Below are 26,955 nucleotides of genomic sequence, written 5' to 3'. Positions count from 1 at the left end.
TGTTTTAGCCAGGATCGAACGCACATTAGGAGAAACGCATGCGTTTTATCCTGGCTGAAACAGGGATTAAAGGAGGATAAAGCGACCATGCATTTTCGCCCATAGAAACAGTTCCCTTTTTAAAGAAAACACTTTTTTTTTCTTCATATGGCCAGTCTTAGCCTGACCCACTTCATAGGCTTGCAGTGTGGATAAAATTAGGGAGGGAGAGAGAGAAGAAATATGTACTTTGCCTTGGAGGAAAGGTTAAGAAAAACCTATTCCATTCTCCCTTTCTGGAAACTGGTAAGAGTGAAGTTCTCCCCCCCCCCCTGCCCCAATAACTGTGAAAGGAACGATGAGGACAGTTTAAAGCCTCCTTAGGGCGGTACAGTCTTAGGAGAGGAGGGTACTGGAGAAATGGAAACACAAATGATAAATTGTGTTGCCTGAATAATCTCCTAACAGTATACTGGGGGTGGGGGAATACAGTGACATCAATCCTCTGAATGTTTTCTTGGCAGTAGTGAACTCAGTGAGATTTACTTCTGAGCAGGTCTTCTTATGATGGCTCCAAATATCTAGCATTGCATTGACCGGGGCGGGGGAGAGGGGATTTTACTGTGCACATGCCTAAAAATGCCCGAAAATACAAGGTGCTGCTGGACTTGAATCTTGCTCTTCTCACCAGCTGATTATGGGTATTAACGTTGTTAGCAAACCAGTCACCAAAGCTAGCTCATCAGGTGGATGTACGGCATGGTTTAGAAGCTTTCCTGAAGTCGGGACTCACCAGTGTGGTGAAGTGGTTAAGAGCAGTGGTTTGGAGAGGTGGACTCTGACCTGGAGAACAAGGTTTGATTCCCCACTTCCTGCACATGAGCGGCAGACGCTAATCTGATGAACCAGGTTGGTTTCCCCACTCCTCCACATGAGCCAGCTGGGTGACCTTGGGCTAGTCACAGATCTTTTAGAGCTCTCTCAGAGTCCCACCTACCTCACAGGCTGGCTGTTGTGGAGAGGGGAAGGGAAGGTGATTGTAAGCTGGTTTGATTCTTCCTTAAGTGGTAGAGAAAGTCAGCATATAAAAACCAACTCTTCTTCTTTATCATAATAGAAACGTGGGTACCAAAATGAACCGTGGTTAATGCTAACCAGGGTTCCCACTTAATTTAATGGACACCACTGTTAACTCAAGCTAGCTAATATTGCCTTTAACTGTGCTTAAGTGAGGAGTGGGGAATGTTTATTGGTGTGGTCAGCTCCTGGTGTTCTCAGCTTGGGTAAGGGTTAAAGCTGCCCTTGTTCACAAAGAAGCCCAATAATCCTGGAGGAATGGTTGAGTTAGAGACAATTCCGATGTTTCAAAGGACTGGGTCTAGCCGAGGTGTGACTGACTCACATTTTCACAAATGTCGCTTTTTGTATGATTGCGCTAGCTTACGGTTTTAGGTGCGAAAAAGAGAGAATCCTTTTGAGGGTCTTCAGAGAATATCTAGTGAAATTAGAACACACACAAAAACGGTTCATGCAGCTGCTATGAAAGGTAAGTCACACAAATCATTACGACAGTGACAGGCAAAGTTGCCAGCTACTTGATAGCGGCCACCTCCGCATTTTGTGGGGGAGGGAGTACTGTTGTTTTATTTATTTACATTATTTATAGTCCATCTTTCTCACTTGGACTCAAAGCAGATTACACAGAGTGAGTCAACACAATCGACAGGAGAAGGCACGTGTGCGGGCTGTTGTTGACTTTGCCTATTTGCAGGTTGAGACCTGCAGAAGACACTGTTTGGATGAACGAAGATGTCATGGTAGAGCATAGGGGGAGAGGCGGTCTCACAGACCTGAGGGTCCTAGGCCGTGAAGGGCTTTTACCATCAGACACGCCTTAATTAAATGTGGCGAATGGCACATTTTTAACTATCATCCATAAATCTGCATCTCTGACAGGTCAGGACCCTCTGGTACCATAGTACTAAAAAGAATTAGGCTGCATTCCAACATCACAATAAATCATGAGTTGCTTAAACTGGGGTTTGTACAAGAACTAGTAAGTGTACCTGTGAAGAATTGCTAAACTCCAGGGAGCTTATTCTGGCCTTAGAGCCACCTGACGGTCAACTGCGAAATTCTGGGAGTGGCTGTTGGAACTGGAAAAGTTTAGAACAGAGAGATTGAGCGGAGAGTCAGCTCAGCACAGACAGACCTTGAAGCAGCTGGGTAGAGCTGGGAGCTGTCTGGAGAGGGTTGGTGTAGTGGTTTGGAGCCGTGGACTCTGATCTGGAGAACTGGGTTTGATTCCCTGCTCCTCCATATGAGTGGCAGACGCTAATCTGGTGAACCGGGTTGGTTTCCCACTCCTACACATGAAGCCAGCTGGGTGACCTTGGGCTAGTCACAGTTCTCTTAGAGCTCTCTCAGCCTCACCTGCCTCGGAGGGTGTCTGTTGTGAGGAGGGGAAGGGAAAGAGATTGTAAGCCGGTTTGATTTTTCTTAAGTGGTAGAGAAAGTTGGCATATAAAAACCAACTCTTCTTCTTCTCAGGAGTTTAAATCAAAGGAACCCTGTTTGAGTTGTCTGATCAAGATAGGGTCAGCAACTGGGTCTTAAGGAGGACAATATCTCTAGGCATGGGGACTGAGTCCTAGTATTTAAAGTGGGAAACAGCTCTGAAGGAAAGAGAGACCTCTAAACCAGGGAGGGAAATCACTCAGGAGAATTAAGTGATCCCTAAAGGGTTTAGGAGAAATATCTCTGGAGTCAAGAGTGATCCAGTCCAGGTTAAGGAATCCAAGGTGCTGGTGACCTTTAGAACCCTAAATGATTTGGGACCAACATACCTTAAGTACTGATTTAAGTACTCCCTTATCAACCTGCCTTACCTCTATGGTAATCTTCATAGTCTTGAATCCACATCAGACCCCCGCAAAAACAAAAGAAAAAGTACAGATAATTTTGTTGTTTGTGTGTGTTTCAGGGCAACACTGCTTTAAAACTTTCTTGGGTGTTTCCCAAAAATTCCAACTGGGTGTTTCCCAAAATTCCAATTTTGGGATTTTATCCTAAAACCATCGTTTTCAAAGATGGCAGCTATGGTTATATCGATATTTAAAATTCATGTAGGATGCTCCATCCTAGTGTCAAAATAAATGTTTCTGAGGTAGATAAAGCCAAATACACTATTATATCAGTTGTAAAGACAGCCATTTTTCCTGTAGCTACCATTTGCAAGATGGAAGATCTTTTTTCATGTTCTTGTAGGATGCTCATTTTGCTTTCAAACTGTATATTTCTGGGGTCGATAAAACCAAATATATTATTCCTTTTGTTGTAATAACAAAACAAAGTATTTTTAAAGTTTGTAATATTTGCGGGGGGAATGGTAAGTCCAGACAAATGTTTGTAATTTTGGGACAAAATTGGTAGCAGGAGAATTGTTATGGTGACAGCTCCCAAAAGCACAGAAAATTATTTATTCTAATGCCTTAAATAACTGTAAACAAAATATTAGAATGCTTGTTTGATATTTATAATACTTACAAACATACTGGTTAAACTCTCATTCTAAAACAAAGGTTACAGCCCTAATACAAAAAGTAATTTGCTATGCAACCTTTTTAACTTCCTTTTGTCTATTGCAGAAAAGAGAAGAAGTCCAGCCTTCTCACCCCTGCATGCAAGAGATTTGCAGGTTTTATAGCCATACAATGTCAGTAGTTCTTCGATGAGTCTGAGACACTTTGCTGGTATCAAATGCTGGTCTACCTCCTCCCAGCCGATGTTCTCAGGGTTCAGTATTGAATTGTTAGAAGAGAGGAGAGTACCGTATATACTCGCGTATAAGCCAAGTTTTTCAGCCCAAAAAAAGGGCTGAAAAAACCCAACCCAGCTTATACGCGGGTCAATATGGTAGGGGGGGAGGGAGGGGGAACTTACCGCCACCGGCCCGCGCGCCTTCCCTGCAGCCTGGGAGCGGCCAGCGAGGCCTTCCTGCGCGCAGGAAGGGCCCCACCGCCGGCCCTCGCGCCTTCCCTGTGGCCTGGGAGCGGCCAGCGGGGCCTTCCTGCGCGCAGGCAGGGCCCCGCCGCAGCCTCCAGCTTATCAGCGGGCCTCATCCTCCTGCCTCTCCTGGTGAGTAGGGGGTTCAGGGGCTCTTCCCCCTGCCCCCCCCAGGGTGGCGCTGGGGTCGGGGTGGGTCTGGAGGGCCTGGGAGGGGGTGGCGCTGGGGTCGGGGAGGGTCTGGAGGGCCCGAGCGGGAGGACGACCCGGGGCAGGGGCGTTGTATAAGCTGACCCTCGGCTTATACGCGGGTGCCTAATTTTTCCCCATTTTTTGGGTGAAATTAGGCACCTCGGCTTATACGAGGGTCGGCTTATACACGAGTATATACGGTAAGTGACTAGAAATGCCCATTGAATGTGCTCTCTGTTGGAGTCTGAAGTAGGTGGAGTATATCCAGGGATTTGGTAATTTGTGTATATGAAATAAATCTCAGCTCATCAGATGTGTCCACATCAGAGTTTCTGGACCGTACTCTGATAAGATACTTTCCCACATTTGAAATTACTTCTTGTGAGACTGTCGGTCTTAACTTGTTCAAGAAACCGAAGAGGCTCTGTTCTTGTTGCTACTCGTTTGGTCCCAATCTTGCTTAAAACATCATCCCTGATTAGATGCACTTTATAATAATGCTGCAGACTTCTGGTCAAAGCTTGGTGAGAAGACGATGTAAAGGAATGTTGTTTTTCTCCAGTCCCGAATCTGACCTAAAGCTCATCTTTGCTATGGAAGGTAGGCATGTACCTCAGCAGCAGCATCACCACGTCTTTATTATGGATAGTATCACCCCACACTTTGCACCTCCATCTCCTCAATCCTGCCTGAGCAGCTGTAAGCAAAGTCACGGTAAACAACAGAGTTCACAGCAGGTCAGGAGGGAGGGATGCGCACCTGCACCGAAGACCACTCGATGAACAACCGTTACAGGTAAGTGCAGCCCTGTTTTCATCTTCTTTCTTCCGTGCAATCCCACACTGGGATTTTACCAAGCTAATCACCCAAGGAGGTGGAGCTCTCCATCAAACCTTATTGGAACAAGGAGTAGAGAACTGCCTCGCCAGCGCTCTCCATGCTTGTAGATCCAACGCATATAGTTTAATGAAGGTGTCAACTGAAGACCATGCAGCAGCTCAACATACCTCAAGAGGAACACCTAGAAAGCCAGCATGGTGTAGTGGTTAAGAGCGGTGGACTCTAATCTGGAGAACTGAGTTTGATTCCCTACTTCTCCACATGAGTGGCAGACTCTAATCTGGTGAGCTGGGTTGGTTTCCTCCACATGAAGCCAGATGAGTGACCTTGGACTAGTCAGTTCTCTCCGAACTCTCTCAGCCCCACCTATCTCACAAGGTGGGGAGGGGCTGTGGCTCAGTGACAGAGCATCTGCTTAGCATGCAGAGGGTCCCAGGTTTAATCCCCAGCATCTCCAGTTAAAAAGACTAGGCAAGTAGGTGATGTGAAAGACCTCTGCCTGAGACCCTGGAGAGCTGCTGTCGGTCTGAGTAGACAATACTGACTTTGATGGACTAAGGGTCTGGTTCAGTGTAAGGCAACCATGTGTTCATGTGTGTCTGTTGTGGAGAGAGGAAGGGAAGGAGATTGTAAGGTGGTTTGATTCTTCCTTAAGTGATAGAGAAAGTCAGCATATAAAAACCAACTCTTCTTCTTCTTTAAGGAGGGCAGTAGAAGAAGCATGTGCTCTGGTCGAATGAGCATGGCTACAAAGAGGACAAGGTAGAATGGCCTGATGGCAGCAAAGCTTTATTGCAGAGACAATCCACCTAGACGAGGACTGTGATGACCCTCTAAAACACTAAAGCATGTCTTAGGTCCAATGTGCACAGAGTGCGTTCAGCTCGATTTGAAGGGTCAGAGAAGGATGCAGGCAGGATGACTTCTCGAGACAAATTAAATTTAGACACTACTTCAGGAAGGAATTCCAGAATTTGTTGGAGCACCACCTGTTCCTCAAAAAAAAAAAAAAAACTTTGAGGAAAGTAGGGTCAATTTAAAGGGCAGCCAGCTGACTCACCCACGTAGCTGGTGTGATAGCTACCAAAAAAACATACTGTTATGGGCTCAGACACCAGAGAGCCTATATTTCCTTCTTTACCTGCTCAAAAAGTAATACCTTGCACATTTAGAATTATTAATTGCAAAAGTAGCAGTGAAAGCTTTGGGAAACCTCCCAGAATTATATTCAGGGCAATATCGTGCCTGAAAAAGCTTGAAATACCTTTGTTAGAGAAGCTGCTTTTATCTGCAAAGGGCACTTCTGGGAAGACAGCCAGAAGTTCTGTACTCAGTCAAAGTGGCAGGATGCCACGTAACAGTTTAAAATTGTTACAGAGGAAAAAATATATTTGTGGTCAGACTCAAGCCTCCTGATTCAAAATAGCAATATTGACAGTTATAACTGCCTGTGTAAAAGACTTTATAATGTTATAATTAAACTTCAGTTTCAGAGATTAGATATACTCAGCATTAATGCCTTTATGGCCTGAGCTGTCAAATCTTAGTTTGTGATTTGTGCCTTGCTATGCAATACTTTATGTTTATTTAGAAGTTATATTAAGATAGCAGACCTTATGTCAATTGTCAGTAAGATAATAGTTATAAAAGATGATAATATTAAAAGTTAGATTAAGCTAGCAGAATTAACTGTTATGTACACCTGTTGTTAAACTATTAACAGAGTTAACCAATGTAATGAAATATAATGAAATTAAACTGTCAATACTATTATTTGATTGAATTAGCTAGTGTAACTATTTTGACTGTTCAGCTCTGAGCAGTTCTCATGGAACAGTTATGGCTGAGCAGTCTTAACTGAGGCAACAGAATTAATTGAACGGCTGCTCTCACGTTATTTAATTAATATGATATGCATATAAATAGAGGTAGAGGGGCACAGGGATAGCAGAACTCTCTAGTCTCTTGTATGGGATTGAGGGGTCTCGAAGATCCACTGGCTTGGTATGTAAAACCTTTACTTTCCTATAATAGATAATTGAATCAGATCAGATCTTCTAAACTGTTTTATACATAGATTTTTAAAACCTCGTTATATAGAGCTTGCTTGTAATTTGTTGTATTATATTCAAGACTTATACTGATATAAACGTATGTGTGTGTGTAAAGTGCCGTCAAGTCGCAGCCGACTTATGGAGACCCCTTTTCTTGGGGTTTTTCAAGGCAAGAGACTAACAGAGGTGGTTTGCCATTGCCTTCCTCTGCACAGCAACCCTGGTCTTCCTTGGTGGTCTCCCATCCAAATACTGACCAGGGCTGACCCTGCTTAGCTTCTGAGATCTGACGAGATCAGGCTAGCCTGGGCATCCAGGTCAGGGATATATACATATACTGATATATAAATATATTCACACAGCAAACACATATTCTGTTTGAAGCTTACAATAAAAAGTAATTAGTTTAAATTCAAAATGTTGTGTCCTGCTTACTGTAGGTGATTAAGCTGAATAAAATAACATCTCTCTTCTTAGGAAGGGGTGAGCCTAAGAGCATCACCACTGAATGGCAAAGACCACTTCAATACTTCTGTGGATAACAATGCTAAAGGACAGGTGGCCAGAGGGGTTTGAACTGATTCAGCATCTAACTGTGACAATATGAACAAGCGAGACCACTGCGGGACCACTGGGGAGGCTGACTATTACATGGACCTTTGAGGAACTGATGGGACATTTGGTGGGAGAACTTCAAACTACACTATATTGGGGGTGGGGGGACTGAGCCAAAATGGCAGCCGGAGGAGAGTGCTGGGCCTCTTCATTTGAGGGACAGCAGATAGTCCAGCAGATGGAGCCAGTGTGGTGTAGCTATTAAGAGCGGTGGTTTGGAGCGATGGACTCTGATCTGGGAGAACCGGGTTTGATTCCCCACTCCTCCACACGAGCGGCGGAGGCTAATCTGGTGAACCAGATTGGTTTCCCCACTCCTACACACAAAGCCAGCTTGGGTGACCTTGGGCTAGTCACAGCTCTCTCAGTCCCACCTACCTCCCAGGGTGTCTGCTGTGGGGAGGAGAAGGGAATTGTAAGCCATTTTGATTCTTCCTTAAGTGGCAGAGAAAGTCAGCATATAAAAACCAACTTTTCTTCTTTCTCTTCTTCTTCCTCCCCCAAAGGCAGAGTGATGCCGACACTCCCTTAAATTTCAGCCCATATTGAAAATTGTTTCCATTTGTGTTGATAAGAATGTCTCGTAGACAGTTTGCTCAATCGGACACTCCGCAGGAGGCCTATTCACATGCAGTCTCAAAGTGAGAATGCACAGTAGAACGAAGATGAACTTTTATGTTATCCCCATTAATTTGCATTTGTTTTCCTAGAAGGTACACAAGGTCTTTTCTTGCTCTAGCACTCTCACCCTAAGCCACATATTAATACGGCCCGTTGATTTCTGAAAAATATTTTGCAGATATCCTTTGGCGGCCGCACTGTTCAGCCATCCTTAATGGTGCCTCCACCAGTTCTTCTTCATACCGCTCTAATATCAAATACTGATGCTGGCCTTTTCTATGCTAATTGGGCATAACGTCCTTGCGCGAGATCATCCTTGCCAGAAAGTGTCAGATTGCTAAAAGAATCAAGTCGTCCGTATTTGGCAACGGATAAGAAGACTTTGCTACATACCAAATGTGCTGTACAATCTGCTGAGAGTCTTATTAGTCATTTCCTTTCTTGTCAGCATTAGAAGCATGGAATACCTTCTTCATTAAGGAATCCACTTTGTACTTGTCTACAACCAAAGTGTTCCCCGCCTGCCCACTAGCATGCAACTGAGAGCCATTAAGAAGCTCCCGCTTGGTCTGACAAGCCCCGTGTCTGGAAGAAAAGGTTATCTGCCCGGAATCAACTGGCTAACTGGTCATTGCCTTTCTGTTAAACAGCAAAACAAAATGGTTATAAAAATATCCAAACATTTTGCCAGAGTCGTGTAGCGGTTAGAGCAGGGGTGTCAAAGGTAAGGCCCACGGGCTGGATCCGACCCCTTGAGAGCTCTTATCTGGCCCACGAGCAAGCCAAGGCACCAACCCCCCCCCCCCACTCTTGATCAGGGCTGGCGAGGCATGGCCCGGCCTGACCAAGTCGCATTTATGTCATATCCAGCCTTCGTAACAATTGAGTTTGACACCCCTGGATTACAGGGTCAGGCTAGGATCTGGGAGACACAGGTTTGAATCTCCACTTTACCATGGTGTCCTCAGCCTGATCTAGTGCACAGGGTTGTTGTGAGGATAAAATGGAGGAGAGGAGGATAATATGGGCTGCCCTGGGTCCCCACTGGGGAGAAAGGCTGGGTATAAATGAAATAAATAAATACACGTTAGGCTTCACTCTATACCTCGTTATCACCGTGACAGTAACCTGCCCCCAAGCAGAGATTGTTCTCGCTCTCACGTGGCTGACCACTGCCCTCCACTCACTTAGGCAGACCGAAGCAATCTGCTGTTGCTTTCAAGACCACTAAACCTAAAATGAGGGAGTCTGGATGGGGCTGACACTTCTGAAATTATGGTTATGTAAAGAAATCTGAATAGTGCTCAGTAATTAAACAAATAAACCATTCAAAAATATACCCCCCCCCCCGCCACCAGCATCTTTTGTTACATTACTCTCTGGGGTCAGAGCTGTATCCAACACCCGTGAAGACTCACAGAACAACCGGCGTGAGTCTGAAAACAGCACCTTTTGCTGCATTTATCCTCCTACACCGCCATCTACTGGCCCTGACATCAGCTGAATTAAAAAGGATGGAAATGGAGTACCAAAACCACGGCGTCACCTTCTATACTGCCCTGCAAAATGCCAAACTGGCTAACAGTTAAGACCAACCCAACTGCAGTTATCTGACAGGCGTGTGCTTTTGAATTATCTGATGCAATATATTTCTCAGAGAAACCACAGGCACTGGGCAAAGTCCTCATAGTGATGCATACATGGCAAGACCAGGTCTGTGGCCAGAATGTTGATAATTGTTTTTCCCACGTGATTAAGTCATCATCGAGGCACAGAATTTGAAAACCATATTTTTGAAAAACCACAGCAGCACTGCTGCAGCAGGATTTGTACCGCGGTGCTGTTGGAAATTGCTGCTTGGGAGGCAAAGAGGACTCTGGCATTCTGACAAGGAAATCTTTGGTGTGACTTCTGGGATTCCAGTACTGCTTTTGACAACTCAGAGTACCACTCCGCTGCGTCTTTCCCCTGAAAACAGGATCTCAAGATGTGCCTTGCTTTCCCCCTCCAAATAACTCCTGAAACTGAGTCCAGGAAGAATTGCCTTGATGACAGCACCTATGATCCATGCCTCACCGTATCCTTTTCTGAGTCCATTATCAATCTGAGAGGCCCGGCTGCTAAAGCTCAGCCTCTCTCTTTGGCTCAGGATTGCCAATGTGCCCACATAAGACCAGTTCTGCTCCTGCTAAATGCAAGAAATTGATAAGAAATTATCATACCTGGGCCTATCTAAGGATACCTTTTTAAGTTTGGGGAAAAGAGAATCTATATTAACCATCAATAATTATATTTAAAAAAATTAGATTATTCCAGCTCTATAATGCATGCTTGGAGAGTATGCTCTACCCAATTTTTGGGTGTCCTTCCATCTCTGCAAACCCCAGTTTATTTTAGCAACCTAACAGTCCCTTGTTACCACAGGGCTTTTATGCTCGCTTGTTTGAATGCAGCTCCTTCGGCGGTGTTACGTGGAAGATACAATAACTTGCCTTATTCAGATAGACTTTGTCCATGTGACCTGAAGAGAGTTGACACCCTATCTCATACGATGTTGGAATGTCCCCAATACAATTCTTATCACGATCAATGGATTACCCCCATTTTAATCAAATTTCCTGCCACCGTCACAAAAGGTAAAATAGTCCCCTTTTTGCTGGTGGATAGAGATCCAAGAACAATGTTTGTGGTGGCCAAGTATCTCTCCACTGTATTTTCCTTAAAGAAATAAAGGCTCCCCATTTACTGCTCAAGACCTTTGGGTCATGGGAGCTTGAAAAAGGAAAAAAAGAAAGGCAATCTGCCCACATTTCATGAAATCTTTCCTCTGGATTGATCCCACTGCTATTGGTAGCTTCGTCTCCACCCTATTTCTTTTCTTTCCCTGAAACTCAGCCTCAAGTAGTTTTAACTTTCTCCGGGTTCTGCTTCTGCGGTGCTGCCTCCTTGGCCGCAGTCTTCAGCCCCGCAACCTGGTCTTTCCGTTTCAGTCATGTAGACAGCCTCCCCCCCAATTCTCTTACAGCTGCTCCATTATTCAGATAGTACATGACACACCGCAGCAAGGCAAAGCGGCTCTGAGTTGCCATCTTAGAGTGAGCTGCCCCAGAGAGACCTAGAAAGTCACAAACCTCCCTCAAACGTTCCTCTCGAAGGTCACCTGGAAGTCCTCCCCCCTCCGTAAGCAGGCATTCGAACTCACTGGGAGCCCCCAGTGTCCCTGACTCCTTCGCTTGGCCTCTTCTTGCCCTGACTAGGGGTGGGGGGTTGTCTTGCAAAGGGCAAAAGCCTCTTGCTTTAAACCCTCTCCGTCTGCCTCGCCAAAATCTCAACACGCCGCTCAGGGGAAAAGGCAGAGTGTGTAGAAAATGTAGACTGAGACACAGGCCCTGAACTGGGACTCGATGGGAGACTGCTTTGGAACCGCATGCAAGACGTTCTAAGCTTCTTAGAGAAAGAGTGGAGGTCACAAATAAAATAAAACTCAAGTTAAGTCCCAGTTTCTAGGCTCTCGTGTGACACGTTTTAACCAGCTAGTAGGAATACATGCATGGATCCCATATATGTAGCTGTAACAGTAACAGCTAGGTGACGAAGTCTAGGAAAAGAAATAAGCCCTGTTTCTCTTTTAAAAAAAATTATGTCCTACCTTATCACTGTCTAGGGTATTCTGGGAGGTCCGTGATGCAATCGATATCGTATCAGGCTGACTACTGCCATCTCCTTGGCTATCCAAGTCTTCTCCATCTCTGCAAACACAAAGAGTCGCGAGGTAGAAAAACACTATTCTCCATGGAAAAGGCACTGCTGCCTGTACAAGAGCAGATGGTTCACATGGAATGGCTCTTAAGGGAACAAAACCGGGCTTGTCTTTATACCTCCATTTAAGTAGTTATACTTTAAACTTAATGGTGGTTAATATTAGGGGCTGGAGGCCTTCTGCAAGGGATCTTTGGGGGAACGGGAGAGAAAAACAATTAAAAAGTGTCCCTCCCCTGTCCCCCATAGTGTGAAAGACAACGAAGCTGGTGGGGCTAAGGTGCACAGCTTCCTGCTCTTCAAGCTGTAAATTTCAGCAGACTCTTGGAGGTTTGGGGCAAGGTAAGGAGGGGGCGGTTCATGTAGCCTTGAACCTAAAGAATGTAACAGAAGGAAGAGGGTCTTGGTTTCAGGGGTCATACCTTACATATCCCAAACAGTACAATTTATTAGAGCTTTAAGCCACCTACCAAAAAGTGCAGCAGGACAAAAGGGGGAGGGGGGAAGCCTACCTATTACCAATGAAAAATATATTTTTAAAATCCAGTTTTGAAAAACATATCCAGTTACATAGAAAAACATGTGTGTACGTGTAAAGTGCCGTCAAGTCTCAGCTGACTCATGGCAACCCAGTAGGGTTTTCAAGGCAAGAGACATTCAGAGGTGGTTTGCCATTGCCTGCCTCTGTGTAGCAACCCTGGACTTCCTTGATGGTCTCCCATCCAAGTACTGAACAGGGCTGACTCTGCTAAGAAGAAAAAGAAGAAGAGGAGGAGGAGGAGGAGTTGGTTTTTATATGCCGACTTTCTCTACCACTTAAGGATCAAACTGGCTAACTATCACCTTCCCTTCCCCTCCCCACAACAGACACCCTGTGAGGTAGGTGGGGCTTAGCTTCCGAGATCTGATGAGGCCAAGCTAGCCTGGGCCATCCAGGTCAGAGCAAAAAAACATGTACAATTGCATAAAAGAAATGTATCTATTAGGAACAGGAAAATCCAATGTATTTCTTCAAACTACATTTTGTTATATATTTTTCATTGTTAGTGGGTAACTTTTCCCCTTTTATGCTGCTGCACTTTTTGAGTAGGTTGTTTTGAGAGATTGCCTTTATCTCTTTGCCTTTGGAGGCTGAAGCAGGCCGTCTTCCACCCCTCCCCTTATTTATCTTATTTAAGGTGAACGGGTGCTCCCCTCCCCTCAATTCGGTGCCTCCCGGGGGGTGACAGGCACGTCTAGCCTGTATCCAGCCTTTTAAAATGTGCCTTCAATATTTGTCTGCCTATTCCCAGGGCAGTGTATGAAATTCCTTACTCATGCCTGTCATTTCTGGACATCAACCGCAGCCACATACAGAATATCCAGAGGTCGGGCAAATTCACCATTCAAGTTGTGTCACCCTCAAGAGATATTTCAAACTGGCACATATTGAAATGCCAGCGATGGGTAATCACAGGATCCTTAGAAATTTAGCTGTCTGGAATCATGAAATTTGCTGGAGGAGGTCAAGCAAACAGGAGTATTTTATTACAGGCTAGGAAACTTAGAAGGAAATCTGATGCTTACCAAATCTTGCACTGCCAAAGGCAGTACCTTTAGAAAACAAAATGCCAGGGAGGGGGGAAACACTACGTGTTGAAAATCATGGGTTTGGAGATGTTTCAATTTAGTATTGGGTCCCAGACAATCAGAGTGGTAAGCTGAAGTACTACAGTCCAAGCTCTGCTCACGACCTGAGTTCGATCCTGACAGAAGCTGGTTTCAGGTAACCGGCTCGAGGTTGACTCAGCCTTCCAAACTTCCGAGGTCGGTACAATGAGTACCCAGCTTGCTGGGGGTAAAGGGGAGATGACTGGGGAAGGCACTAGCAAACCACCCCGTAAACAAAGTCTGCCTAGTAAACGTCGGGCTGTGACGTCACCCCATGGGTCAGGAATGACCTGGTGCTTGCACAGGGGACCTTTACCGTTTACCCAGACGGGCAGTATCATAAAGAAAACAACTGGGTCACATTGGTCCTTTATGCATGGGAGTTTTACCTGAGGTTTGTTGCTCGCTGGACCCACACTTTCCTGTTGAGAATCTATGCACCAGCAGTGTCCTAGCTCAAATCAAGACCCCGCCCCTTTAAATGATGCTTTGTAATTGGCTTACTTTGTAGAGTTTACTGTGAGAGAAAATCCCCTCCAAAACCCAATTGCTGCATAAAAAAGCATTTTAAGAACAGGGAAAAAAAAAACAGCAATCTGAAAGAGGGGGAAAATCCAAGCCTCTGTTTTAAAAAGCCTTTCTTCTGCTCAGAAAGAGCTCAGAGGAAGCAGGAAGCATTTAAATCCCTGCCTCTTTACACGCTGCTTTGTAATTGGCTGTGAGAGAAACAAGCTTCTGTGTCTGGCGCTTTGCCTTACGCATGGGGATTTCACCCGGGCTGAGCTCAGGGGAGAGGGAAGAATCGGGTTAACAGAGGAACGGGAAGACCCGGACATTGTGAGGGCTGGCAGCGAGGTCATCTCTAATGGATGGAAAACTCATGCAGAACTCCAAGGAACAACCAAGACAGACCAGGGTCGAACGTAAGTGAAAGTATCCATGCGTAAACAACCATTGTTTCCCAAGAATTTTCTGCCCCCCCCCCATTAAGATTCACAACAGAAATTGGTGTCTTGCCATTATTTGCAGTTGCCCCGGGATCCCACTAACCTTCTTCCCTTCTGTTTCGTCGTTGGTGCAGTTTTGGGGATGTGAATAGGCTCCTTTAAGGCTCCTTTGAGATGAATTGTCCTTTCCTGTATTACCTCTCTGATGTGCTTGATCCAGTCCTGTTTGTTCTCAATACTGGAAGCCTTCAAAATAAACCAAGCAAGTTGTTGTGATACAAGGACAGATTTTTTTTTTTTTTTTAAAGGAGAGGTCTCTTCACAAGGTATGGATGAGCAAACCTGGTCCTATTAACTGGCAGTATTATGCCAATGGGTAGTATCTGCAAAATTTTCTTCACTGAAATGGTTGCAAAGCAATTCAAATTTCTCCGCATATGCTCTCTGTTGAGGGCAAAGGAGGCATCAAACAAATATACTGCATGTTCCTAGATGCGCCATAAGCCCATATTCCCAAATTTTGGGGAATACCCTGTATTCAAAGGATTCTGTTGGAAGGTTCTGATATTATGCTGCTCATACAACACTTGACCTATTACACTGCTTGATGTATACACATCCTTAAGAGCCCAACATGCAACAGAAGGTGAGACATGGAAGCCACGTTCTAGTATGTAAGAAATAAATACACATACAGGGAGCTTCACTATACTAGAAGGGCTTTTATACATTTTTTTACTGTTCTTTATGATATAATTATATTATCAGGATGTGTGCTAAATTATAACTATATTACTGACCACAGAGGAAGGCCTTCTGAGGCCAAAACGCGTCTGGTCCTTTTTTGGATCCTACTTTGGTCAATGTAAGATTGTACATCGCAGGTGTTCATGTTTGTATACACTGAATGTGAATGTTTTGCCTATGCTAGAGGCCTATGTTTTTAACTTGAATGTGCACCTTATTAAAATTTATATATTTGTAATTTTAGCATTTTTCACCTCAACCTCTTCGGTTTGGAATCAGTACTCTGGTTGAGTTCCATTTGGTTCCCCCCCACCCTCTTTTGTTGTTGCTCATACAACACCTTCATAGTAAGCAATGTGAACCAGCCCACAGAACAGTTCAATTAATTCTGCCACAAACCAGAAATTGTGAGAACAGCAAGACACATGAAAGCCGTCTCACAAAAAAGCTGTTTCAAAACTCCTTACAACTAGCATTTAGATTCAGTGGTTGGGACCTGTTTATGCTACATATATTCTGTTCAAGGCAGCATACATTACAAGTCTATTCAAGAATAACAACTCAAAACTTTTACACAAAAGAATAGTAGTAAATCAGAATTACCTTCAGCACAATTTTGTTGTCTGAAGTAGGAGTTCTTCCAACCCACAGTGCAAATTTGCAAGGATCTCCTTCCACGTGCTCTGTGACACCCAATTCTGAGGTCTGAAAAATCAGGAAAAAACTGAGTACAGGGAAGCTATTTTTGGATGATTTAAAAACTGAGACTCCACTTTTGGTCAGAAAAGTACATAACCAGATATCAAAATAGATGACAACTGTACAAAGTCCCCCATGGGCTTCACAATAGACAAGCATTATTATTTTTTGCCTATTTTCCAACGGCTAACCTTCAGTCGCTTTCCCCCTTTTACCGATATCACTTAATACTAAGCACATGCCTAATTTCTACTCTGATATGGTTCTAAATAAAAAGCTCAGTTTGCCACAAACTGTCTGATGGTTTTGCTGTACTGTTGGTTAAGGGTGACTGCAAAAGTATATGGTGGCAGATTTTATGAATAAATCTTGGTTCTCCCCTCCCTTGTTCTCTTCCAGTTTGGGTCAAAATCTGTAGAAATCCCAAGGAAAATAATCAATGAATGGCAACAAAGTTGTAACAAATTTATTTGGCAAAAGAAAAGAGCAAGAATAAAAAGCAATAATATGTATGAAACAAAAGATAAAGGAGGATTCAGCTACCGAATTTCGACTTGTATTATTTGGCCGCTAAAATAGAACAGACAAAGGCTTGGTTATATCCGGACGTTGATACATCATCTTTCAGTATAGAACAAGAATTTGTGCATATCCCATTGGATAACTAGATTTGGGTCGGGAAAAAAATATAGGAAAAAAGAAAATAACAACGATAACACGGTCATCAACACTTCAATAAGGGATCAATGGAGTGAAAACACAGGAGGGGGGAAAATGGCAGAAACCTTAGCAAACCTGGTCATCTCTGCCAGCGTGGTGTAGTGGTTAAGAACGGTGGTCTGGAGCAGTGGACTCTGATCCGGAGAATCGGGTTTGATTCCCCACACCTCCAAATGAGCGGCAGACACTAATCTGGTGAACCGGGTTGGATTCCCCACTCCTCTACATGAAGCCAGCTGGGTGACCTTGGGCCAGTCACACTCTCTCAGCCCCACCTACCTCACAGGGTGTCTGTTGTGGAGAGTGGAAGGGAAGGTGATTGTAAGCTGGTTTGATTCTTCCTTAAGTGGTAGAGAAAGTCGGCATATAAAAACCAACTCTTCTTCTCTATTTTTGAATGGGCTGACTGGAGAGAGGTTAGAAAGCTGAGAAGTCAGGATCCAGCAAACATGGTATGGATCTCTGATCTAAAATATTTTCAGTTGCTAGTTTCAGTATCCTAATAATAGATACACTAGCAAGTGGTAGCAGTTACTTTATGATGGTCGCAGGGGTAGCAATGAATTTCAGTAACTGGACTGTGGAGAAGGGCTGTGGCTCAGTGGCACAGCATCTGCTTGGCATGCAGAAGGTCCCAGGTTCAATCCCCCGGCATCTCCAGTTAAAGGGACTAGGCAAGTAGGTGATGTGAAAGAACTCTGCCTGAGACCCTGGAGAGCCACTGCTGGTCTGTGTAGACCAGGGGTGGGGAACCTTTTTTTTGCCAAGGGCCATTTGGATATCTTGGACTTTATTCGGGGGCCATACAAAATTTATATATATAAAATGTATATATATATAAAACAAAAAGTAATCAGCAGTGCAATCTTACGCAAGTCTACTCTAAATCCTACTCAAGTCCAGTCAGCAGAGCTTACTCATTGGAAAGTGTCAGCAGGTTTGTCCTGCAGATGTCTAGGATCTTAACCTACTGGCAACCTACCCATTTTGGCCCAGAGAAACTATGAAGTACATTTTGTTTATTGAGAAATTTTACATGCTGCCTGGAACTTGACTTGGATGGCCCAGCCCAGCCTGATCTCATCAGATCTCAAAAGCTAAGCAAGGTCAGCCCTGGTTAGTACTTAGATATGAGACCACCAAGGAATACCAGAGTCGTTATGCAGAGAAAGGAAAAGGCAACCCACTTCTGTTCATTTCTTGCCCGAGCCAGCAATGTCGTGGATTGAACTCCCTCTGATCCACAGCCCCTGCCAAGGAGATCCTCCCCCCTCCCCCCCGATCTACAGCCCCTGCCAAGGAGATGCTCTCCCCCTGATCCACAGCCCCTGCCAAGGAGATGCTCTGCCACTGATCCACAGCCCCTCCCAAGCAGATGCTCTCCCCCTGATCCACAGCCCCTCCCAAGGAGATGCTCTCCCACTGATCCACAGCACCTCCCAAGGAGATGCTCTCCCCCTGATCCACAGCCCCTCCCAAGCAGATGCTCTCCCCCTGATCCACAGCCCCTCCCAAGGAGATGCTCTCCCACTGATCCACAGCACCTCCCAAGGAGATGCTCTCCCCCTGATCCACAGCCCCTCCCAAGCAGATGCTCTCCCCCTGATCCACAGCCCCTCCCAAGCAGATGCTCTCCCCCTGATCCACAGCCCCTCCCAAGGAGATGCTCTCCCACTGATCCACAGCACCTCCCAAGGAGATGCTCTCCCCCTGATCCACAGCCCCTCCCAAGGAGATGCTCTCCCCATGATCCACAGCACCTCCCAAGCAGATGCTCTCCCCCTGATCCACAGCCCCTCCCAAGGAGATGCTCTCCCCATGATCCACAGCACCTCCCAAGCAGATGCTCTCCCTCTGATCCACAGCCCCTCCCAAGGAGATGCTCTGCCACTGATCCACAGCACCTCCCAAGCAGATGCTCTCCCCGATCCACAGCCCCTGCCAAGGAGATGCTCTACCCCTGATCCACAGCCCCTCCCAAGCAGATGCTCTCCCCCTGATCCACAGCCCCTCCCAAGCAGATGCTCTCCCCCTGATCCACAGCCCCTCCCAAGGAGATGCTCTCCCACTGATCCACAGCACCTCCCAAGGAGATGCTCTCCCCCTGATCCACAGCCCCTCCCAAGGAGATGCTCTCCCCATGATCCACAGCACCTCCCAAGCAGATGCTCTCCCTCTGATCCACAGCCCCTCCCAAGGAGATGCTCTGCCACTGATCCACAGCACCTCCCAAGCAGATGCTCTCCCCGATCCACAGCCCCTGCCAAGGAGATGCTCTACCCCTGATCCACAGCCCCTCCCAAGCAGATGCTCTACCCCTGATCCACAGCCCCTCCCAAGCAGATGCTCTGCCACTGATCCACAGTCCCTCCCAAGACGCTCTACTGAAGAGCGCCAGCCGAGAGATCCAGCAGGGAGGGGCTGGCCAGGGGGCCCTCAGGCTGCCGCGCAGGAAGTGTGCGCCAGCCGGGAGGGGGTGGCCAGGGGGCCCTTTGGCAGGTGCGCGGGAAGCGCACGCCAGCTGAAGGTTCAAGTGGGGAGGGGCTTGGCAGGGGGGCTTTGGTTACAGCGCGGGAAGCCCACGCCAGCCGGGAGATCCAGTGGGGAGGGGCTGGCCAGAGGGCCCTTTGGCGGGCGCTTGGGAAGCGCGTGCCAGCTGAAGGTTCAAGCGGGGAGGGGCTTGGCAGGGGTCCCTCTGGCTGCTGCGCAGGAAGCACGCGCCAGCTGGGAGATCCAGCGGGGAGGGGCTGGCCAGGGGGCCCTCCAGCAGCCGCTCGGGAAGCGCACACCAGCCGGGGGTTCAAGTGGGGAGGGGCTTGGCAGGTGGCCCTCTGCAGGTGGGCCGGGGGCCGGATGAAATGATTCCGCGGGTCCAGAGGTTCCCCACCCCTGGTGTAGACAATACTGACTCTAACGGACCAAGGGTCTGATTCAGTATAAGTCAGCTTGATGTGTTCTAGGGAGGGGCCGTGGCTCAGTGGTAGAGCATTTGCTTGGCATACAGAAGGTCCCAAGTTCAATCCCCAGCATCTCCAGTTAAAGGGACTAGGCAAATAGGTGTGAAAGACCTCCACCTGAGACCCTGGAGAGCTACTGCTGGTCTGTGTAAATACTGACTTTGATGGACCCAGGGTCTGATTCAGTATAAGGCATCTTCATGTGTTCATGTGATTCTGCTTTGTTCTGCTTCAACAGCAGCCTCCACGGGTAAGACGGGATGAGATGACAACCAGTTGGCATTCTGCAGGGCCCATCATAACACTAATATTTTGCAGAACATTTCCAAGGCCCCATCTTGACGCTTCTTGACTTTTACTTCCCCTCTGCATTCTGTTTCAGATGTCAAAAAGGATATTGAGGAGTAAAGTAAGTCAGCATCTTAACTTTGCACGAAGCAAGGGGAGGATATCAGCAATGCTGGACAAGAAGCAGAACACTGGAATAACACTGAAAGCCAAAGCTGATACATCTGGATTTTGTCCCAGCAGGCTGCTATTTATGTCACTTCCAGATTTGCTCTCCCTTTACATGGTTCCATGGAATACGTCTTTGTGACTCCTCATCTCTGAAAACCCTGGGTCAAACTCTGGTTTAGGACAAAAGCTATCATTTTCAGTTGCGTCAATCATAAGCTACCATACAAATTGATGTGACTGGCAGTCTGTGCCCCGGAGGTGTTCCTCCGTCTACCGGGGCCGGTTTCTAGGTCATGGTGGAGGAACGGTCGGGGCGTATGTGCGACTGATCGAGATGGGGGCTTCACTGCACTCCAGTAACCACATCCTGGTTTCTAAGCACATCTAATAACTTCATTTACTAGCTCTGCAGGGGATAAGTCTCATCAATTACTTGTCCACTTCTCAGGTCACCCAATGTAATATTAAGGAAATTTCAATCCCTTTAATTATGTCAACTTATGTTGCGCCTCCTTAATGAAATATAAGAAGGCTGGCTTTTATACCACACTTTTCTCTACCTTTTTAAGGAGTCTCAAACAGACCCCTTGTGAGGTCGGTGGGGCTGAGAGTTCTGAGAGAACTGTGACTAGTCCAAGGCCACCCAGCTGGCTTCATGTGGAAGAGTGGGGAAACCATCCTGGTTCTCCAGATTAGAGTCCACCGCTCTAAACCACTCTGCCATGCTAACTCTCTTTTAAAGCTAATACATCTTTGAAAGGGCTACCTATACGGGACATCACGAGAGCCCTTCCTCAAGGCTAACTGCCATTTTTATCGGAGTTGTCAAGAGCTGTGCAAAGGGAGCTCCCCCCCCCCCCCGCCCGGCAACTAATTTTGCTCTGTTAACAGTTTCCCATTTCTGTCTGCAAAATGTATAATGTGAACAAAGCATTAAATGAAAGAGTTGTTATCGAGAACCTCCAAAGCACCCCAAAGTTAGCTCATTAGATCAAGACTAAGGCAGGTATCCATTTCCCCCCAAGCAGTACTTTGGGAGACATGAGGAAGTCTCACCAGTTGCATTTCCAACAGTCACACACTTGTAAAAAGCCTAACGATACTGCCAGAAAAATAAGCCACCCGCATTAGCACCCAAATTCCACCAAACATATCCCTTCATTTATTCAGAAGAAGAAGAGTTGGTTTTTATATGCTGACTTTCTCTACCACTTAAGGACGAATCAAACCGGCTTACAATCACCTTCCCTTCCCCTCCCCGCAACAGGCACCCTGTGAGGTAGGTGGGGCTGAGAGAGTTCCAAGACAGCTGTGACTAGCCCAAGGTCACCCAGCTGGCTTCATCTGTAGGAGTGGGGAAACCAACCCAGTTCACCAGATTACAGTCCACTGCTCATGTGGAGGAGTGGGGAATCAAACCCGGTTCTCCAGATCAGAATCCACCGCTCCAAACCATCACTCTTAACCACTGCACCACGTACATCTGCAATTGGAAACGGGAGCACAGAAGATGCATATTTCCAGCCAAGACCAAATAACAGCTGGGCCAGCCTGCCTTTGTCAAGCTCAAGCAAGGAACAAGGACCCTGCCAGCAAACCGGCCCCTTCAACCATCTGTGGGTTTGGCAACTTCGATCACCAGGCATCAACGGCAGCTCGACACTAGTCAAAGCCAAACTTCATGGGACCTTTAAATCAAACAATGGCTTTCTTTGCTTTGCTAGCTGGAAAAGAATCCTGGAAGAATAGTAATTCATTATGTTTTAAAGTTTCCTACATATCCGGCGACAACAGATTAACACATCTGCTTGTCATTTATAGCTAGAACTGGCTGAGTCTTACTTGTCTTAATTGCAATCCCTCAAACTTACAAACAGTTTGCTCTTATAGATGTACTTGCTCCTCCCACTCGAGTCCTTCACTTCTTTGCTGAAGACCAGCGACATCTCGAAGAGGAAAAGATGTCTCTCGCGACCCTTCCGAATCAGCGTTTTAGGGTCCCACACTTGGAAGGATTCCTGAAGGATGAGCTCTCCCTGAGATTCAATGTTCTCATCAAAACCTAGGAAACAAGTTGGAACAATTCAGAATACAAAGCCAAAAAAAAAAAAAAAAAGCATTCAGGGGGAAAAGAGAAAACTTAAACAAAAGCTGTCAACAATCTTTTGAGAGGGTAAGTTTTTAAACTGTGTTTTAGGGAACTTCCTTGGTTCCTCAGAGGCTTTTTGGAAGTCCCTTCACTGAGAAGATCAGTAGCAGACAACAGTCTGCCTCAGTTATGGCTTTATCCATCTTCCCTTACAATATGCAACAGAGGGCTGGTAGCAGGCTCGGTCACAGCTCAGTAAGGAAGTGGTAAAGCCCAATAAGCCATATGAGGCCCTGAACATGTCCCGGAACCCTTTGCGACATGCTGGGATTTTGAATCCTCAGCCGATAAATACACCCGGAAGCAGTTCCTAAAGACACCGAGTTGGAAAACCACTGTCTCAATATATCGCTTTACAGCAGTGCCAGCACTTATTAAAAACAGTTCAGTCTGTTCCTCAGCTTTTAACTGATGACCAACGAAATCTAATTTATTTATTACAAAACTTCACTGAAATTTCCTGAAAACGTTGAAAGGCAAGTTCTCTTAAGAATATGGCAAGTTTGGCTTTTATGAATAACTTTTCTTTATTCAATCTCTCTTACCCAAGGGGCTTTAAATATTTAAGTCAACCAATTAAGCCCGTAGAAGATCCGGATTCATAAAAGACGTTGACACTGATTTCAACTATGTGCTGATTGCTTCAGTTGCCTGTGACTTTTGAAACAAATGCTAGGTTACTTTTGTCACTTGGGGGGAATTGGCCAGGGGCAGGCCCTCTTCCGTCTTCCATCTCCCCCATCAGGGTGCCTGGGCCCTTCTGGCCTCCCTGCTCTGAAAAATGCAGCTGCACCCTGATAACCACCAGGAGCGCTGAGGAATTCAGGCTAAAAACTAACCCTGATTAATCAGGGTTAGTTTTTAGTCCACAATCAGGGTTACCAAGAGGCCTGGAGGAGGAGGAGAAGAAGAGTTGGTTTTTATATGCTAATTTCCTCTACCTTTAAGGAGTCTCAAAGCTGCTTACAATCTCCTTCCCTTTCTCTCCCTACAACAGACACCTTGTGAGGCAGGTGGGGCTGAGAGAGTTCGGAGAGAGCTGTGACTGGCCCAAGGTCACCCAGCTGGCTTCATGTGGAGGAGTAGGGAAACCAACCCGGTTCTCCAGATCAGAGTCCACCGCTCCAAACCATCGCTCTTAACCACTACACCATGTCCTGTGCCTTTAATACAGTTTGAGTGGGAGCCAGCAGCTGAAAGCTTTTCATGGCATGGAAGAAAACAACATCATCTGGTAAAGAACATCCAACAGTACCAATTATTGAGGGGACAGGACATTTTTCTCCATGCCTATCTGTATTGAGTTGACAAACACACACACAAGCCTCATTCTTAACACACTTTTGCTAAGCAGAACCCCCCTCAAAGGCTTCTTCACACACGAGTCACATAGAGCATCTGATTACAGGAAGATGGTATGACAGCTATGGGCTCAGATAGCTTTGAAAGGAGGTTAGGCCAATTCATGGAGGAGAGGTCTCACAATGACCATCAGCAGTGGCAGCTAGATGGAAGCGCCATGCTTGGGGATGGTGCGCCACGGCAGATCAACTGCCAGGGACAAGCAGCAGGGCCTTCCTGCCTGGCTTCTCAGCTTCCTCAAAACAGTGGCTGACTGGATGCCAGAAACAAACTGCTGGGAAAGTTTGATCCCTGGTCTAAACCAGCAGGGTTCTCCTCATATTCTTAATTTTGCTTAACCTTCTGAGCAAAACGCTACACCAGCTACATATTTGGAAGTAGATAAGAGCAAGACTCCAGTATCACCTTAAAGACTAACAACATTTCTGGCAGGGTATGAGCTTTCATGAGCCACAGCTCACTTCTTCAGATACAATTTTGGAAGGCATACATGTGTCTGCTATGGTTCATTTTAAACCAAGACAGAAAATTGCTCAAAATTTGGCATATTGTGTTTCTTAAGAGTTTCAAAAAACAGTTTCCCAAGAGATCCTCATTTCTGTTTTTGCTTTAAGTCTAAGAAACCTTTATTCTGGTGAAGTCCCAAGATCAAATATTGCATTTCACAGGCTCTTGGTGGTTACAGAGTTAAGACCCCAAAGCCATTCCCAACCAAAATTAGAACAAGTTTTAGTCTCAGCTCAGATATGAAGTTAAAAATGTCTCCACCTCATAAACACAATTCAATTTTATTTCATTTAAAATGTATTATATATACATATGCACAGAGAGGAGAAGGAGAAGAAGAAGAAGAGGGAGGAGAAGAAGAAGGAGAAGAAGAATATTAGCTACTGATCATTCCCATCTTTTCCTCCCAAATCTGAAAATTAGATATGGCAATGAAAAACGACTCTCTTAACTAAGTTCTACAGTTCAATCCATCAAAAGATGCAAATATCAACAGTTTGCTCAGGTGGGTCACCGATCAGTGTCTAAAAGGAAACGCTTTCACTTGCAACATCAACATGTCATCTTTGAATATGATGACCAGGTCTTGTTTAAAAGATTGATTTTTGTGTAAATACTGGAATATTCCACAGAGCTTGCCCACATGTTTCCCGACAAGACAGCAGCAAACACTAGATTTTGTGCTCACTCCAACAATTCTGTTTAATCAAATAGTTAGCGACACTCCCATCAACTCTTACATACATAAATATCCCAGTGTTTGCAGAGCATACAGTAAAATGTTTCTCAATAATCCAAGAGGCACATGATGGCAATTCGTTAAAACCATGTCAGCATATGTTATGAACTAACTGAAGAAAAAAGTTACTTATGATCACCGCACTGAGTATGGTAGATGCCACTGTAATTAAAAAGATTCTAAACTTAAAAATACTGCTGAAGGATGCCGGCTGCCGTAATTGGTACGAACGACATATCCCAACCGTTTCTGGCCCCATGAACTCCTCTGAAGTGAGGGAATATCAGGGGAGGCCGTTAAGTTCCCTTTAGCGCAAGACCAAATGTTAAAATGTAATCTGAGTTGCCCCATATAGTTAGAAGCAGCGGCCATGTGGGAAACAGTCATTCATAAACAGCTATGGATGTCTGAGAGTCCAGGCCGGTATTCTGGTATGAAGAAAAACCAACAAACAACAACTAGAAGGAAGGTTATACACACATATAATTTCAGATCTATTCCTTTATACTAACCTTATGTTCATTGAGAAAAAGTACTAGCCTACACTAATTTTGTACTAGCTCATCAATAAATATTGACCTCCCTAACACCCCCCCTCGCTGATCTCTCCTCCACTGCCTTTGTTTTAGACTACCCTGGGATTTGTTCACCTGCTCACCCGGCTGCAGCAGGATATTCGCTTTTTTGGCACCATTGGGCATCTTTGCCCTTACTTATCAGAACTGTATTGGGTTACTTTAACTATCATTTTAATGTTTTTATTCTGCTTTTATCATACATGGTATTCCTGAGAGCCGCCCTGAGCCTGGCCTTTGGCTGGGGAGGGTGGAGTAAAAATGTAATAAAATAAATAGATAAATACTTGGATGGTCTAAAAAACGAACAAAAAAAAAGAGCAAAGAGTTTTCAGTTTACTGACGTGTCGCCTCCCAGCCCTATAGAGGCAACTGTCACTGGCCGCCAGTCAACCAGGTAAGCGGCTGTTTCTGAGCCTGCCTTAAGACGCAGGATTTCGTAACAACATGGTACAGGGAAAAGGGATGAGGCCGAATCCTACCTTCCAGCATGCTGAGATGCATCGCATCATTGGCTCGCTTTGGCACACTAAGCATCACCTCCAAGCCATCTTTGATCTCACCTTTACCTTCCTCACAGCAAGTGAGCAGCTCCTGTGAAAACACCACAACCATCATCAGACCTCCCCCTTTCTCTCACAAAGGCTTGCAAGAGAAGACACACTGGTGAACGCCCCCCCTCCAGCAAAGCAGGGGACGGCTATAGCCAGAGGCTCTGTCAGCACTTACTGTTTGAGATTTTTAACAGATAATGTTCAACTTGACAGTGTTCTCCCCTCTCCATGTCTTTCAGAACGGCTGACTATAACCTCTACCAAGAAAGAAAAGCATCAACGCCAGTGTAGTGGTTAGAGTATCAGATTAGGATCTGGGAATCCCAGATTCGAATCCCCACTCTGCCACGGAAGCTTGCTGGATGACCTTGGGCCAGTCACACTCTAAGCCTAACCTACATCACAAGGCGATAAAATGGAGAAGAGGGGAACAATGGTAGCTGCTTTGGGTCCCCACGGGGGAGAAAGCCAGGGTAAAAGTCCCCCACCAAAGACTATTAAGCAAACTTCATAGCCACGGGATAAGAGGACACGTCCTCTTCTGCATTGAGAGCTGGCTGAAAAATAGGAAGCAGAGAGTAGGAATCAATGGTCAGTTCTCACAATGGCGGGATGTGAGCAGTGGGGTGCCTCAGGGATCTGTGTTGGGACCGGAGCTTTTCAACCTGTTCATCAATGACCTGGAGTTGAGGTTAAACAGTGAAGTAGCCAAGTTTGCAGATGACACCAAATTATTTAGGGTGGTTAAAACGAAATCGGACTGTGAAGAGCTCCAGAAGGATCTCTGCATACTGGAAGAATGGGCATTAAAATGGCAGATGTGAT

The 26,955-nt window shown here is 45.7% G+C and overlaps 1 protein-coding gene across 1 annotated transcript in view; it reads right to left on the bottom strand.

Annotated features, from left to right (window-relative positions):
* TRIO (trio Rho guanine nucleotide exchange factor) overlaps positions 1–26,955 on the bottom strand; it is a 218,637-nt gene that overhangs the window by 94,371 nt on the left and 97,311 nt on the right. Inside the window, exons 28-32 of the mRNA XM_056854855.1 lie at positions 26,059–26,170; positions 22,116–22,306; positions 16,013–16,114; positions 14,766–14,908; positions 11,956–12,055 (exon numbers count right to left, since the gene is read on the bottom strand). Coding sequence (XP_056710833.1) covers positions 11,956–12,055; positions 14,766–14,908; positions 16,013–16,114; positions 22,116–22,306; positions 26,059–26,170 — 648 coding nt within the window. The remainder of the gene's footprint in view (positions 1–11,955; positions 12,056–14,765; positions 14,909–16,012; positions 16,115–22,115; positions 22,307–26,058; positions 26,171–26,955) is intronic.

This window comes from Euleptes europaea, chromosome 8, assembly GCF_029931775.1.
Source record: "Euleptes europaea isolate rEulEur1 chromosome 8, rEulEur1.hap1, whole genome shotgun sequence".
In the NCBI taxonomy this organism is placed as follows: domain Eukaryota; kingdom Metazoa; phylum Chordata; class Lepidosauria; order Squamata; family Sphaerodactylidae; genus Euleptes; species Euleptes europaea.
Note: the sequence above shows the minus strand (reverse complement) of the source record. Positions and strands in the feature narration are given on the sequence as shown.